The sequence below is a fragment of the Centroberyx affinis genome, unplaced genomic scaffold (assembly GCF_046629955.1).
Source record: "Centroberyx affinis isolate AG114_WGS23_722 - 3 ecotype Tasmania unplaced genomic scaffold, CSIRO-AGI_Caff_v1 ptg000726l_1, whole genome shotgun sequence".
NCBI lineage: Eukaryota > Metazoa > Chordata > Actinopteri > Beryciformes > Berycidae > Centroberyx > Centroberyx affinis.
The window spans coordinates 10,001-25,000 of NW_027279342.1; the positions used below are offsets into that span (position 1 = coordinate 10,001).

The 15,000-nt window shown below is 44.6% G+C and overlaps 1 protein-coding gene across 1 annotated transcript; it reads right to left on the reverse strand.

Moving 5' to 3' along the window:
* Nucleotides 1-1,613: 1,613 nt before the first annotated feature.
* Nucleotides 1,614-11,635, reverse strand: rem1 (RAS (RAD and GEM)-like GTP-binding 1). Its single transcript, XM_071519731.1, has 5 exons — nucleotides 11,570-11,635; nucleotides 11,143-11,407; nucleotides 7,986-8,068; nucleotides 7,238-7,445; nucleotides 1,614-1,891 (listed from the first exon to the last, which is right to left on the reverse strand). The coding sequence occupies exons 1-5, from the start codon at nucleotides 11,633-11,635 to the stop codon at nucleotides 1,614-1,616; spliced, it is 900 nt and encodes a 299-aa protein (XP_071375832.1).
* Nucleotides 11,636-15,000: the final 3,365 nt, after the last annotated feature.

The following is a 15,000-nucleotide window of genomic DNA, read 5'->3' on the forward strand; positions in this document are numbered from 1 at the left end:
GGAACCAAAGTGTTTGTCCTTGGTCGATGTTTGGGCCCAGTTCAGTCCTGAACCTGCATCCTGCTGATCGGACCGGATGCAGACGGAACTAAACCACATCAAATCCAGGTATAAATACATCCAAGACACACTGAACATCCCAACACACAAATGAATCACGTTAACAACAAAGTATAAATGCAATGTGTCTCCAATCCACATACAGACACAGCAGGAAGAGAAAGGAACCAAATCAGTGTTTACTGTCGGTTTGAAAGTATTACCGGAGGAAGTGATGTGTTTTAGTGAGGGAAAGAGAAATCTGATTCCCATGTTTACACCGGACACTGTCACTGAATCCAGTTCAATAATATCTGGAGACGAACCGGATATGAGATGCATGTTAACGTGCAAGATGCATGGTCCAGGTCCAGGTCCAGTACCAGTACCAGTACCAGGTCCAGGTCCTGGTCCTGATCCTGGTCCTGGTCCAGGTCCAGGTCCAGGTTCTGGTCCTGGTCCTGGTCCTGGTGTAGGTCTAGGTCCAGGTCCTGGTCCTGGTCCAGGGGAGGTGGAGCTGCAGGATGAAATCCACCAGGCTAACTGGTGTTGACATGTTAACACTTGGAGACGGTAGACACCAGAGAAAGTCAATAACTTAATGGCACTACCATTCTAGAACATAGTGGTTACCATAGTTACATGGGACTAAAATTCTAGAACACAGTTATAGTTTTTATTATGTAACTAAAGCCCCTTTCAAATATAGAACTGTCATCTCTCTGCTCCAAACAAAAGCTACAGTGAGCGAGTCGTAGGATGAAACAAGCCGCCCAGAGTCTCTTGTCAGAACCTTTTGCTGCTCGACCTGGGAATCTGATGGCTTTTGTTCACACTAGCAAATTTTATTTGGTCTTGAGGAGGGAAATTGCCGAATCAACTTTTCCTGAATTTCGACTTCGGCTCCATTCACACATGGACTCTTAAATTAACTTTAACTTCTGGAAGATTTCTGGGTGAAGCTGCAGGACTGGGAGGGTCTTATGGTAACCACTGTGTTCTAGAGTGCTGGTGCCATGGTCTTCTAACCTCAAGTCAGTCATCTACATGGAAACTTTAATCCCTTATCCCAGTTTAGCCCAGCCCAGCTCAGCCCGTCTAGCCTGGTTCACAGTTCTTCTAAGGCCTTCAGGCATCGTTATGAAGAATGAATGTCACAGCTCATAATGTGCAGCCGTTTGCTGGTGGCCACCTTGCTTCCCTTATGTTAAGATTTCTGAATCTTTAGTTTGGGGAAGCCAAATGTGCTGTTGAAACCAACCAGACCTGCTGACAACAGTTTCGATACAACTCAAAGGCAACCAGCACACACCCATTCCCATCCTAACAACCAATCAGGTTTCAGTCGGCTGTAGCTCAGTGAGGTCCTGCATTTTGTAAAAGACTGGATTCAAACCTGCGGTCTCTTGGCAACGATCCAAAAAAATCAACCACTCAGCAGAAGGGGAAGATAGGAAGATACTGTATACACATAGTCTTAAAGAGAGGGAGGTTCCTGGTGGAGAGCCGGCCTTAGAGCGAGGTTCCTGGTGGAGAACCAGCCTTAAAGAGAGATTCCTGGTGAACACCTAGTTTTAGAGTACAGCTAAGTCATGGCAGCTCTTGGATCGCACTTTGACGGCCATGCGCTGGTTGTTCCGGGCCACCAGTCGGTCCAGGAAGCGCCGGGCCTTCTGGGTAAGACTCTCTTTGCGTTTGTAGATGGAACGTCGGCGCTGGACGGCCTCAGTGCCGTCTCGGCGGAGGCGGATCTGTCGGACCACGCCCTCGAACAGCTCAGTGACGTTGTGCTGCAGAGACGCCGACGTTTCAATGAACTTACAGTCAAACACCACCGCACATGCTCGACCCTCTGGGAAAAAAACAAAACAGAAAAGACAGAATAGAGCAGAGGGTTAGTGAAAAGAGAATAACATGGAGAAAGAAAGAGAAAGAGAGTGTGTTTATGTATGTGTGTACATCCAAGTCACTGTTGTTGTGTGAAAACATTGTAACTCCAATTTTGGTGATGTTCATGTTTTCACTTCAATTGAAGGATTACACGCTCCTCTGTGGGCTCAGGAAACTATGGTCTTATAAAACCTTTCAAAACCTGATAAACACTAAACTGCACTGTCAGAAAGCTACAAACAAGGCTGTTTCTCTTAGTTCTTAAAAAGTTATTTTGAAAAGGTTGATAAGTTGAAAGTTGAGATATGAGGTTTTCACCTGACAGTGACAAAGTGTATAAACCAGCCTCAGACTGATATATGGGGCTGATATCGGCCTTTAATTGAAATGATCAGATATCAGCCAGTCAGCGTTGTCCAATATGATGCAGGTTCCTTCCTGGCCACAGTTACAGAACGTTACTTTATTGTTATTATTACTGGTAGTATTATTAATTCACAAGCAAGGACCACACCATCAACAGAATGTGATTTGAACGTTTATTTAATGATTATGTTAAGTTTTCAGTTAGCACAGTTTATAACGTTTGGCCATAGAGGACAGCTTCTTCTCGGATATGGATGAGATGTTGACTGTGGTGTGGGGAAGGCTTCAGAGAAGAATCTTCTGTAGCTCCCGGCCTCAGCAGACCCTCAAAACGTTCCTGACGAAATAGAGATGACTGTTCGGAACAAAGATCTTTCAAATCCGAGTGGCTATAGAGATGATGGACTTGGGATGACCAACGACCCATGAGTTGGATCAATATGCTTCATAAGATGTAGATGAAGATGTAGTAATGGCTCTGATGAAAGGAGTGGTCGGAGAAGTGGTTTCATGAAGGGGAGAATGGAAGATGCATGGTCAGTTTCAGAGATGAAAAGTAGATCGGAAGGGGCAGCATTCTGAGATCTTCTAAGATTAAAGTAGTTTTCCAGGGTTTCAAAAGGCCTCAGCAGTTAAATTTGAAGTTGAAAACAGGTCAGTTAGCCAGTTTGAGTGGTCTGGTCAGTTTGAGGTAGAAGACGAGTGGTGTGGGAAAAGAACGACAGGTTAGAGATGCAGGGGTGACGAAACAGATTGAATTCTATGGTTGGATTGACTTCGGAATGGGACTAAGCTTGTGAACTTATGAATTGAGGACCGGGAGAGAGAGTCAGCAATAGCCTTAACTTTTGGGGCGGCACAGTGGATCGGTAGGTAGTACTGTTACCTCATAGCAAGAATCTTTGAATCTCCGCCCTGGTCCTTTCTGGGTGGAGTTTGTATGTTCTCCGCATGTTTATGTGGGTTTCCTCCAGAAACTCCGGTATGACCAGGAACATAAGCTGCATGGGGGATGAACTGATGTGTCGCAACAACCGGGTAAGATGCCGCATGAAAGACATGGTGGATGCTGAGTTGGAGCGGCCTTTGTTGACGATGTCCATGACTAATAGTCCATGACTTGTTTCTGCTGAGAACCATCTCCCTCTGTAGAAACCCCCAAAACCGGCACAAGGGGCAGCATCATTGTAGAGGATGTAGGATGACCTCTGGATGTGTCCGATGGTCTTCATAAATGGAAGTTATACTGATCCAATTGGTGAGGTGTTGCCATCGAGAGTAACGGTGTCAAGTAGTAAGGATGCAAGTTAACAGGTGGGAAATGCAAGACTGCCCTTTGGGGATGGTATGCAAGGCAAAGTTGAGGTGACAGAGGGGTGAGAGGAGTTGACGTTTGGTGCGGCGTGGTGCGAGGAGGAAGTTGAAGAGTGGTAGGATGATTTGATTGCATTTTTCGAGGCAACAAAGCTTGGAATAATTCTGTGTCGAGGGTTATCCCAAGGAATTCGAGGGAGGTGGCAGGATCCTTTGTTTCCCCTGTGGACGGGGGGTGCTGAGATCCAGGAGATAGAAGTTAGCATAGTTAGTCCATGGGCTGGAGGTGATGAGGGAGGAGATATGAGGAAACTGAGAAGATGAACAAGGGAATCTTGTGGTTGATGGTAAGAATCCGGCACAATGCTTCAGGGATTGTTGAATCTGGATGGTGACTGAGGGCAGCTGCTAGGGCTGAGATCTTGACGGGGGTGGATCGATGCTCCACTAGTCATAGTTGCTAGGCATGCAGGTCGAGAGTGAGCTTCGCTGCAGAAAGAGCAGACATGCAAGTAGTAATTTGCGGCAGTGCAAATCACATTCCGGGTGCTAAAACCTTGTTTTCTGATCTACTAAGATGGCGCACAGGGCATTTGCGCCTGAAATCATGGGTTGATCTGTGTGCCCAGTTTTTGTAGTTTGGTCTAATTGCATATGCATTTGTGGGTGTTCCAAGGCTGAGGCGCAAAATACAGGGAGGGATTTATGGAAATTGGCAGTGGACGTGATTTATCAAGAGGCGGTGGCCGTTATCACCAGTCGATTGCTCACAGAATTTAAGACCTAGGAAAAGCATGTCATATCATTTTGCGCATAGGATAGCTCTGCCAAAACTGTCTCTGGAACTGGCTCTAAGATCAAAGTGACACAGTCATCTACACAGCATAACATGCAGTCATTACATCACAGGGTTTAAACGAGTATGCTGACTTAAAAATGTACCTATTACCTAAATATACAAAAAGGAAAAGTTGAAGGCTCTTCTCTGGATTTGCTGACACTTATCATGAGCCAATGTCTCAGCGACATTGCCTTGATGAAAACAATTCAGCTAAAATGTGTGCATAATAACTCACGACAGTGGAGAGGTGTGTGCGCGGCCTTCTCCAAGGGAATTAAGGCTCCTCTTTGGCTTTATTTCTGTTAAGCGTTTTGGCTCACCTCCTCTTATCATACCAGCACTTTTTGCCTCGCTAAATCATGCTTCTGGTGCCCAACTGCATTCACTTTATGTCGTTAGAGTGACTTTTTACGTGCTGGTAAAATATCTCTTCTCTGGAGCTCTTTGGGGGTTTCTCTGCCACCAACACTTCCAGCTCCACTAGAGAGACATTTGCGCTTCTTTTGCCCATCATTACATTGCCGCTATTGTGCAATTGCTTTTGCATCCCTTATCTTTAAAATTATTATGGATGCTGCATTACTCTTGGAATATGACTGGTCTCTCCTTTTGATGACTCCTTTAGGTAGAGATAGTTGAGCTGAAGAGCTTTGACTTGGTGGTTCAGGTGGAATGGGTGCTGGATGCATGGCTGAGAGACAGACAGGTGAAAGCTGAAGTTTGTGCTTGAGGCTGTTTGGATGGTACGGAGGGGAATTGTGCAGGTTGAATCTGGGTGAGAGGGGGCTCCAGAGGGGGCAGGATAAGGATGCGCATGTGGCAAATGTGCGACAAATGTGCAAGTAAATTGGTAAGAATCTAGCACGATGCTTCGGAGAGCGTACCAAAAGGTTTGGGGGCTGCTTTGTAGCAAGATGCAAGTCTTATAGCAAAGTAATAAGCCCCTCTCCAGTGAACCCTGACAAAACACTGGGAGAAGGTTAAATACTGGCAGAGTATGCTGAGGATTGGATGATGTTGGCACCCCTGTGCCAAAAACCCAGAATGAAGAGGGAGGCTGCTGACGAATAGGTGAAAGAGCGGACGGGCTGCTGCGGCTGGTAGGTAGGTAGCGACTGGGACTGGCATCCCGGTGGTGAGGGCCCCGGCTGAAGAGGGCAGCTGCTGTGGCTGTGGCTGATAGGTAGAGGAAGAGGCTGGCATCTCGATGCCCTCTGTGTTGCGGAAGGAGAGAGAGCTGAGCGGCCGTCCTGGTGTTACTGGAGGGGATTTGGGGGATTTGGTAGCGGAAGGATGAATTAGGGGTGATTGCTGGCATCCCAGTGCCAGTTGCGGGAACCTGATGCCAAGATGAAGTGATGCTTGTGGTCGGCATCCCGGTGTTGATGGCTGGAGTAGGGGAAATGGGCTGTTGGTGGGAGCTGGTAGGGATAATGTTGGTGACCAATGTTCCAATGGCAATTTTGTCCATTTATTTATCCTTTATTTTGAAGGACTGGCTGATGAGAAATGGAGAAAATGATATTAGTGGCATCCTGGTGCCATAACTGCATTTTGATAAAGTAAGAGAAATTCATTTTTATTTTTTTTTTCGTAGCCAGAAAACACTGGGAGAAGGTTAAATACTGGCAGAGTATGCTGAGGATTGGATGACGAAGAATAGGTGGAAGAGCTGATGATGGAATCAGCATCCCGGTGCTATCAGCTGAATTTTGTGATGCTTGGTGAAAGATGGATGGGGGAATATTCACGGTAGCTGGAATCCCAGTGCCAGTATTGGGAACTGGATGGGGAACCTGCCTTTAATTCTTGGCATGATGACGTCATGGTGCGTGGTGTTTGCCATGATGGCGTCACCTGGAAGATTGCCCCCGTTGTTTTGATTCTGATGAGGAGCGTTGTTGTTTGCCAGAGTCCGTCTCAGATTTGAACAGTGGCTCTTGAGTGCATTGCCGGGCGGTGACAGCACTCGTGTAGATGCAGCAAGTAGTCTCAGGTCACTGGAGTTGGGGAACAGTTGTTTGTCTTCTGGGGGCCTTTCCTTGATTATCCCTCATCTAAAGGAGTAACCATGGGATGTAGAGGATTCCTCCTCTTGGTGGGAACGAAAGAGGAGGACTGGTAAGAATGGAAGTGACTGACCAGACAGATCGGCGGTTGAGTACGTGTCTTTCCAGAGGATCATCAGCATGGGAATGGCGTTCTGGCTGAGTCTCTGATGAGGCCGAGAGGCTCTCTGGACCGGCTTCTGAGGCCCTGGTGTTTTCTTGGCTTGAGTATGGGGGATGTATTTGGAAGTTCCGTGGATGAAAATGTCATCGTTGGATGGATTATGAGAAATGCAATCCGTGGGAATTTGGAGGTGAAGAGAGGTGAGTAGAATGCTAAAGTTTAGATGTGAGCTGTGAACGGTCTGTGGCGTTCTGTGCACGGAAGAACGAGGACAAACAGGGTGCAGGGCAGGTAGGCATATACAGTATATAGGTCGTAGTATAAGGCCGGAAGAGGTGGAGTTGAGGCGTGGCCCTGCTCCTGATCCTCAGCTAGTTAGCTCCAATATATCACCAGAGAAATAATTCAGTGTGGTGTGGGACAATTTTACTTTCTTAAGCAATAAACATTATTACACCACAATGTAAAAGATAAAAAGATAAAAATAAAAAACTGAACAGCTTGAGGGAGGCAGTCTGGAAAGCCTGTCCCCCCCGCATCATCCATCTAAAACCAATATTGGTTGTATATGCATCTGTGTGTATGTATGTCCCCCCTGTGACCTTTGACCCCTACCTTCCACAGCGACCTCCCTGGACCGGACCAGGTCGCTCTTGTTGCCCACCAGGATGATGGGAAGGTTCTCGGCCTGGCGGGCGCGGCGCAGTGTGATGCGAAGCTCGGCAGCCGAGTCAAAGCTGGAGCGATCGGTGACGGAGTAGACGATGACATAAGCACTTCCTGCCTTCAGACAGAAGTCCTGCACAGAGCTGTCCTCTCCCTCCTGAAGGTAGAGAGACATAGACACAGACAGAGAGAGAGAGGGAGAGAGAGAGAGATTTGTATATATGTTCTCAATTCTTTAACTGTGATACATTAGTATAGATATTAATGATTATATATTATTATTGTATAGTTCATGTCATTGAAATAATGAATCATCTCAATGTGTTTTGAATATATAAATTGTTTTTTACGTTTAAAACTATACATTTTATAAACCCTTTTCTAGAAATATTAGTTCTGATGAAAAGTCCTGATCGGAAGATACTGAGCTTCATTGAGAGAGAAAGAGACAAAGAACTTTTATGTCCCTTCAGTTTTACAAGTAAATAATAAATATCTTATATCAATAGAGTATTGATCATTGCTTGTAAAACTTTGTGTTACATAGCAACCAGAATGATGTCACGCTCCTTGTGACCTTTGACCTCTTTCTCTCTCTGTGACCAGCAACGCTCACAGCTGAACTCTGAGAAAAAAGCTCCTGTCTGATCACAGAATCTCAAATCAGTCAGAAACCAACAGGCAGAGAAAAATGTACCAGTGTGTCAGTCTCCCAGGTATCCATGACAATGAGTGTGGTTTCCTCTCCATCTACTGTCAGTGTCCGCTCATACGTGTCTTCTGGAACAAACAACAACAATAAACAACAACAAATAACAGCCTCGCTCTGTGGTCAGGTTCCTCTGGAAAACAAACAACAACAACAACCAGAAAAATGTCAACAGCAACCAATAAGTTAACATCAACAATACGTGACATCAACAATGAACAACATCAGCCTGTGTACTGTCAGTCTCATCTGAAACACACAACAAGAAGAAAAACAACAAAAGGTTGGCAGTTCAAATGGTTGAACTGGTCAGATTCAGTCAACCAATGATAAATAAAGGCTAAAACAGTCTATCTAATGTGACATGGTGCTCAGTCAACCTGAAAACTGAAAAAAATAACTGGAAACAGACTCCACCCCATCACATCATGCTGTGAGCCATGCCAGCCTGCAATTGGATCAATACAGGCTGTCAATCATTGCCTCAGGCCAATCAAACTGACTGAGCAAGCCGATCAATTATCTGGGTCAGCCAAGGTTATGAGACCAGAACAATGTCAGAGAACAGAAGAAGGACAGCAGACAGACAGACAGACAGACAGACAGATAGACAGACAGACAGACGACAGACAGACAGACAGAGAGACAGAGAGAGAGACAGACAGAGAGACAGGCAGACAGGCAGACAGACAGACAGTTAGTTAACTAACTTAATACATTTTCTGACCTGACAGGCCAGGAAATTCTTTTGTCTTTTGTCAGTATTTTAGCAGCCAACTCAGTGTTTAGGAATCAACTGCTCATTGGATAAGTCTGTCACTAATTATCTTTTAAGGTTTAAATAAGGTGCCACTGATCAGGGTCGAAGGCCAGAAGAGAGTGAACTTGGGCGTCAGGAAGGTGATTGGAGAACTACGAGAATTGTTTTTGCCTGTAAGTGCCTAATCTGAAAAAAGCAGAAAAGGTGGCAGTTGAACTAGGTCAACTCATGTTGAAAGATCAGTGGAGGATGGGAAAACCCCATTATTGATTATTAACAGTGGTAATGGCTCTGTTGGACTGGACATGGAAAGTTGGGCCTCAAAGTGACAGCAAGAACAGGTGATTGTGAAAAACCCGATGAAGGTGAAAGACCCATGCAGGCTGAGGGTTTACAAAATGGAAGACAGATTTTAAGGGTTTGTTTAACAGCTGGATTTGTGCTGAGGTTGTTGGCAGCAAGAGGTAGCTGAGAACATATCAAGAAGTGAAGTGAGAACCTTGAGGCCAACAACTCCATACAGGCACAAAGGCACATCCCTCACCTACTTACCGACCCAGTAAAGATGTTTACGAATGTTCAACACCCAAAAGTACTGAGTGATTTTGGGGAGTGCCTTGCTTCTGAGTGTGAAGAGGCTTGTAACTCCACAGAGATGATAATATTATCTGATCTAATTTAGATAAACAAAGGAATATGAAGATACAGGAAATTGGGTAGGATGAGAACAACGTGACCCAACAAAGATGAGGGAAGAATAGAGTTAGTAATTATGAAACTATCAGCAAAGGCTTTGGTGATAATGACCCTCACCTATTTGAACCCCTCGTTGCCCATTTGAAAGGAAAAAGAGAGTGAGGGAGCCCTTTGGCCAAAGAGTTAATGGGAAGAAACTCATTTATTTGGAGTTTCAGCTTATAGTGATTTCCAAAATGTTCTGGAATACTTAAAACCACAGGGAGCGTGGACGAAGCATATAAAATGAGGTTGTCTGCATATAGGAATAATTTATGAGTGACTGTCATCCAAGTGACGCCCTCAGACTTCTCCCTGTGGATCCATATCGCTCAATGGTATCAACAAACAGTAGGGGTGACAGGGGTCACCCTTGCCTCACTCCACAGTCACAAAGGAAAGGACTGACTGGATATCATCAGTGGGAACTGATGCTGCTGGGGATGTGTATTACAATCTAATCCGGGAAATAAAATCAAAAATGTTATCTCTTGGTTCCTCCACTCGGCCCTATCAAGCCTCCAGTGACACAGAAACTTCAGGAGAGCTTGAAGAACTGATTGTGTTGTGGTTGACCTACTTAATAAACCACAGTACTGGTTAACTAAGGGCGCTTTCACACCGCAAAGTCCGCTTAAAGTCCGAACCAGAGTTCGCTAGGTTGTTACACTGTATTGGTCCGGTTCGTTTCACACCGACTATAATATCAAGCGGACCTATTGGACAGATATCTTGGTGGGAGTGAAAACAAGTACAGATCCTTTACAGGCCCATGGCACATGTGAATTCAAGCACCCAGGAATAGGGGCTTGAATTGCACCAGCTGCAGCCACACTGATCTGTCAGAAAACAGACAGAATTACTGACGGATAGAGGGCAGAAATACAGCAGCAGCTTTGCTCATAACGGCGTTACTTCATAGAAACAAGTTAAATTCACTTGAACACATTGTTTTATCACTCACATTGGGTTGAAAATAGGACGGAATGTCTAGTTTCTTCTATCTCTACATTTTCATAACACAACCTGTCAGCTCTGCGGCTCAGGTTAAACTGTCTGTCTGTCATTTGATTGTGCGTTTGTTTAAAGTCACCCGACATCCCGGTTGAGCGGAGTTTTCCGTTTTTAAGCACTGTGATTGGCCCGAAAGTCCAAACACTGCCCAGTCAGAAAACTTTGGTCATAAAACGAACCGAGCCAGTACTTCAAGCTCCTAAAACAGGTACAACCACCGGCAGGCTACTGCTACTGTATTTATTTTTAGCGTAATTTCCTTTCTTTGGTTCGGACTTTATGAAAGTTGCTTTCACACCAAAATGATCTGCACCACGGTCCAAATGGAAGAGGACCAAGACTGGTGATTTTTGGCGAACCTTTTGCAAGATTTTGGTCTGCACCCGAGTCCGCATGGCACGTTCACACCAGTCAAAATGATCTGAACTTAGCAAAAAGGTCCTAAAGTCTGGACCAAACAATGCCATGTGAAAGCCACCTAAATTATTTAGACTAGTACTTAACTGATCAAACCGCCAGTTAAGTTACTGAACTAACCAACCAGAGTAACACTTGACTAAACTCAGTAATACTTAACTGAACTAACCAGACTAACATGACTAACACCACTGCTAGTTACCAAACTTAACTACCCACCTCCGGATGGTTCATCTTTGTCATTGATCCCGGCGAAGATTCCCGCCAGGCTGGTCTTGCCAACGCCTTGGTCGCCTAGCAACACCACACGGTAAACACAGTCCGAGTCGCTCTGCGAGTCATCGTCTGAGTCGGAGCTCCACTGGGCGCGATAGTGGAGTGACTTGTCTCCAGGGTGGTAGGATGCCGACTGGCCCAGTGGGGGGTGGCTGCGCTGGGGCTGGGGCTGGGGCTGGGGCTGGGGCTGGGGCTGGGGCTGTGAGGACTGGGGGGGCTGGGAGGACTGGGGGGACTGGGACGACTGGGGGGATTGGGGGGACTGGGATTGGGAGGCCTGGGTCTGAGACAGGGCAGGGCCGGGCTGGATGCTGCTGGGAGCTGGTTGTTGGGAGTCCCGACCACAGGGTGGGTGCTGGTGGAAGTGGGCGGAGGGGACGGGGGTGCTGGCTCGCCGCCGCAGAGGTTCCTTCTCTCTCTGGGTGTTGAGGGTCATGTTGCTATGGTAACAGCATCAGGACAGGACAGGCCTGAGGGAGGAAGGAGGAGAGCAGAAGTGACATTTCATTGACATAGTCTGTGGGGTCTTCACCTAGCCTACCGGTTGAGGATTTAGGATGATGGCAGCACATCATAGGTTGCTCCAATAATTAATTTAATCCTAAACCTTAACCTGCATAATCCAAATTCTTCTCTACACTTTCCCAGTTCATCCATTGTCCCTGCTGTGGTTGAGAAACTGCTTTGGCACACCTTGCTGCTTCCCCCTGCTGATGTATTTGGTGTTTTCTTCTTCTTCTAACGGTGTTGCTTTGTTCCATACCAAGGCCTCCACAACCCTGTTCCACTTGAACTACAGTATCCTACAATAACTACAATATCTGCGTTCTGATTGTGCTGAACTGATTCTTTAATGGTCTTGGCATTTCCACCCAGTTTCTAGAGGCAGCACTACACTTATTCCTGTTGTGTCTGTTAATGTCAACACCAGTCTCTGCTAGGATACACAGTGGTAACTCAAGGACCTGCTTCCCATACAGCACCACACTGCTAAGATATCGAGGGACTGCTAGCCAGTTCCTAAAGAATGAGCTAATTATTCTCTCTAACTTCTCTACTTTCATTATGAGTATCTCTTACACTGTCATACACTGGACACATGAGTCTGAAACCAAACAGCATGAGTTTTCTTGGTAAACTGACCTCTCTATGCATTCTAAACCTTTAATCGCTTCCTGTCCTAACCCCTGAATCTGCTCTTTACCTGTAAGGTTTGAGTTATACCTTCTTCCTAAATTTTTGACAGGCTTGTCTGATATTGTTGGAATTGGCTCTTTGTTTTTGTAAAATCATTGTAAATTGTAAATCATAAATGATTTATATATTATATGATGGCATAGCTATTGTGGCAAAAGTGGGTAGATATAGTATACACCCGTTCTCAGCTCTTGGTATAATTGTGTAATATAATTAAGCTTACTGTTTGCTAATACAATTTTGTTTCTGACCTGCTGAGCGGGCCGTTTCAAGCCAGCAGGGTCCGCTGTCCCTTTAGCCGGTTGTTGTTGAGACCAGCAGCGAGTTTGGGGATGCTGGGAGCGAGGTACGAGCCTCAGTCTGGATCCTGTTTAGTGTTGACGCAGTTATAGAGGTTGGTGGTTCTGTTGGTCCTTCTGGAGCTGTCGTGGGTCTAATTCAACCAATCAAATGTGATTGAAAAACTCCATCTAAGCCAGATTTCCACATACTGTAGGTGCTCACCCAAATAGTACAAGGGGTAGTTACATCAGATCCTGTGGACTGGTGAATTGAACATATTTTATTTTCAGAATGGTTCTAGTTTCACCTCTCTTAAATCTTCAAGACCATCAAGACCCTTCAGAGCATCTTAATGTGATTTTAGGGTGTAGTTTGCCACAGGATGCAGGAGCATAATGTTGAATAGCTGTGTCACTCATGGATGACAATTGATTTCAGTTCCTGGGTCTGAATGAAAAAAATATCATCCTTTCATCAAGATATGTTGCACTATTAAGGCTGTACTGACTTCCATAGTAAAATTAGAGAAGGGAAGATACACTGATAATGAACCCAGTGTTCTCATGTGTAGTGATGGAAGGATGATAGTGTATTTCTTTCTCTGGAACTCATGATGTAAGACTTATCTGTCAGGAAAGGCAAAATTAGACCAATTTGAAAAGAAAATGTATTTCAACTGTTTCTCTGTAACCTAATGATGATGATGATGTATGAATAATAAATGTTTTGAAATGTTTTTTGTTTTTTTTACAGTGACGCAATTTAGTGAGCAAAGGGGTTGAATACTTTTCACAAAAAATGGGAATTTTTTATTCAATTACATACATTTCTCAAATTTCCTATACAATAGACATTGTCTAGATTTTAGACCACACCACAAATAAATGTATTTCATCCTTGTAATTCAAGACTGTTTAGAGGTGTAAGATGTCTATTAAATATTTAGGTTTTGATTTTGTGGGAAATTATTCTGAACGATTGGTTTGAATATTGATTAGACTGAAGTTTGTTAATCTCCTACAGGACTGCCTGCTCTGAATGAGGAAATATTCAACATTTTAGTTAGACTTCCATTTTAGTCTTTTATCCACAGAGACTCCACTGAGCTCAACAGTAGAATCAGCTTCAACTCCTAGATCACCAACACTACAGGCAACCAAAAGTAAGGAGGTTAGAGGTCAGAGGTCACAGCAGCCTGAACAGGACTGACAATAAACTGTGGTGTGACTGTTCACTACAGCCATATCCCTGATGTAGAATGGCATATAATATTAGAACCAGTGCTTCATTTGTAAATGATGAGGTCCCGGAACACCAAGGGGTCGGTGTTCCCGCGAGTCGGTCCGGAGGGAAAAGGTTCCGGAACAAATCGAGACAACAAGCGCATTGGAGGCACGGTGGTGCTCAGTGCAGCCATACAGCTTACTGTAGACCAACAGCCTGAACATTAATACATGACCGACTATATGACCTTAGAGCTCCGGCTACTGGGGACCTATAACAATATTTGATTATTGCATAGGCTACATAATGCTCATTTTGTCCAAAACGATGGGTTTTTACAAACCTGCCCTTCAAGTAGTGGACTAAAGATATAACTGCTCTGTGCACAACATAAAATGCACACATAACTTGGCTGTGAGATCCTAATCATACATAAACAAATCAAGGAAACTGCAATGGCTTCAACTATTTACCAAACAAATTCTGGCTCGAGTAGTTACACATCAATATTCAACACAAATACTTTCATAGGATGTCTACTTTGAACGTAGGAAACAATGTCAGCGTATAATGAAATGACAGCAATAAAACGTGTCATGGTCATGCAGCTAGAAGTCGGCCTACATTCACTCAGCTGGACCGAGCTGGTTTTGAAATGCCCACATTGATGTGGGACTTACAGCCCTTCACTCAACCAATTATATTACCAATTATTTCTGGACACTCAACATAACATGCGTAATTGCCCACATATTTAACTGTGGGACTTACAGGTCCGCACTCCAAATAATTTCTGTTTTAATCTATGCAAATATGAATTTAGATGTTATTGTCCCAGAAGAGAACAGTTTACAAACAAAACAAAAAAAACTCCAAAAATAGTCCACACAGCGGACATATGGACAGCAAATTCAACTGTCTTTTAGCCATGACGCTGTCTGAGGTTTACCATAACACACTCTGCATGCGCTTACTGCTACTTTCTAATAGAGTAATCACCTGTCTTCATATGGAAATGAGCCAATTCGGCTTTTGGAAGGGAGGGGAAACGAAGAGTCAACTATTGGGATTATTACATGGCAGACAAAAAAAACAAAA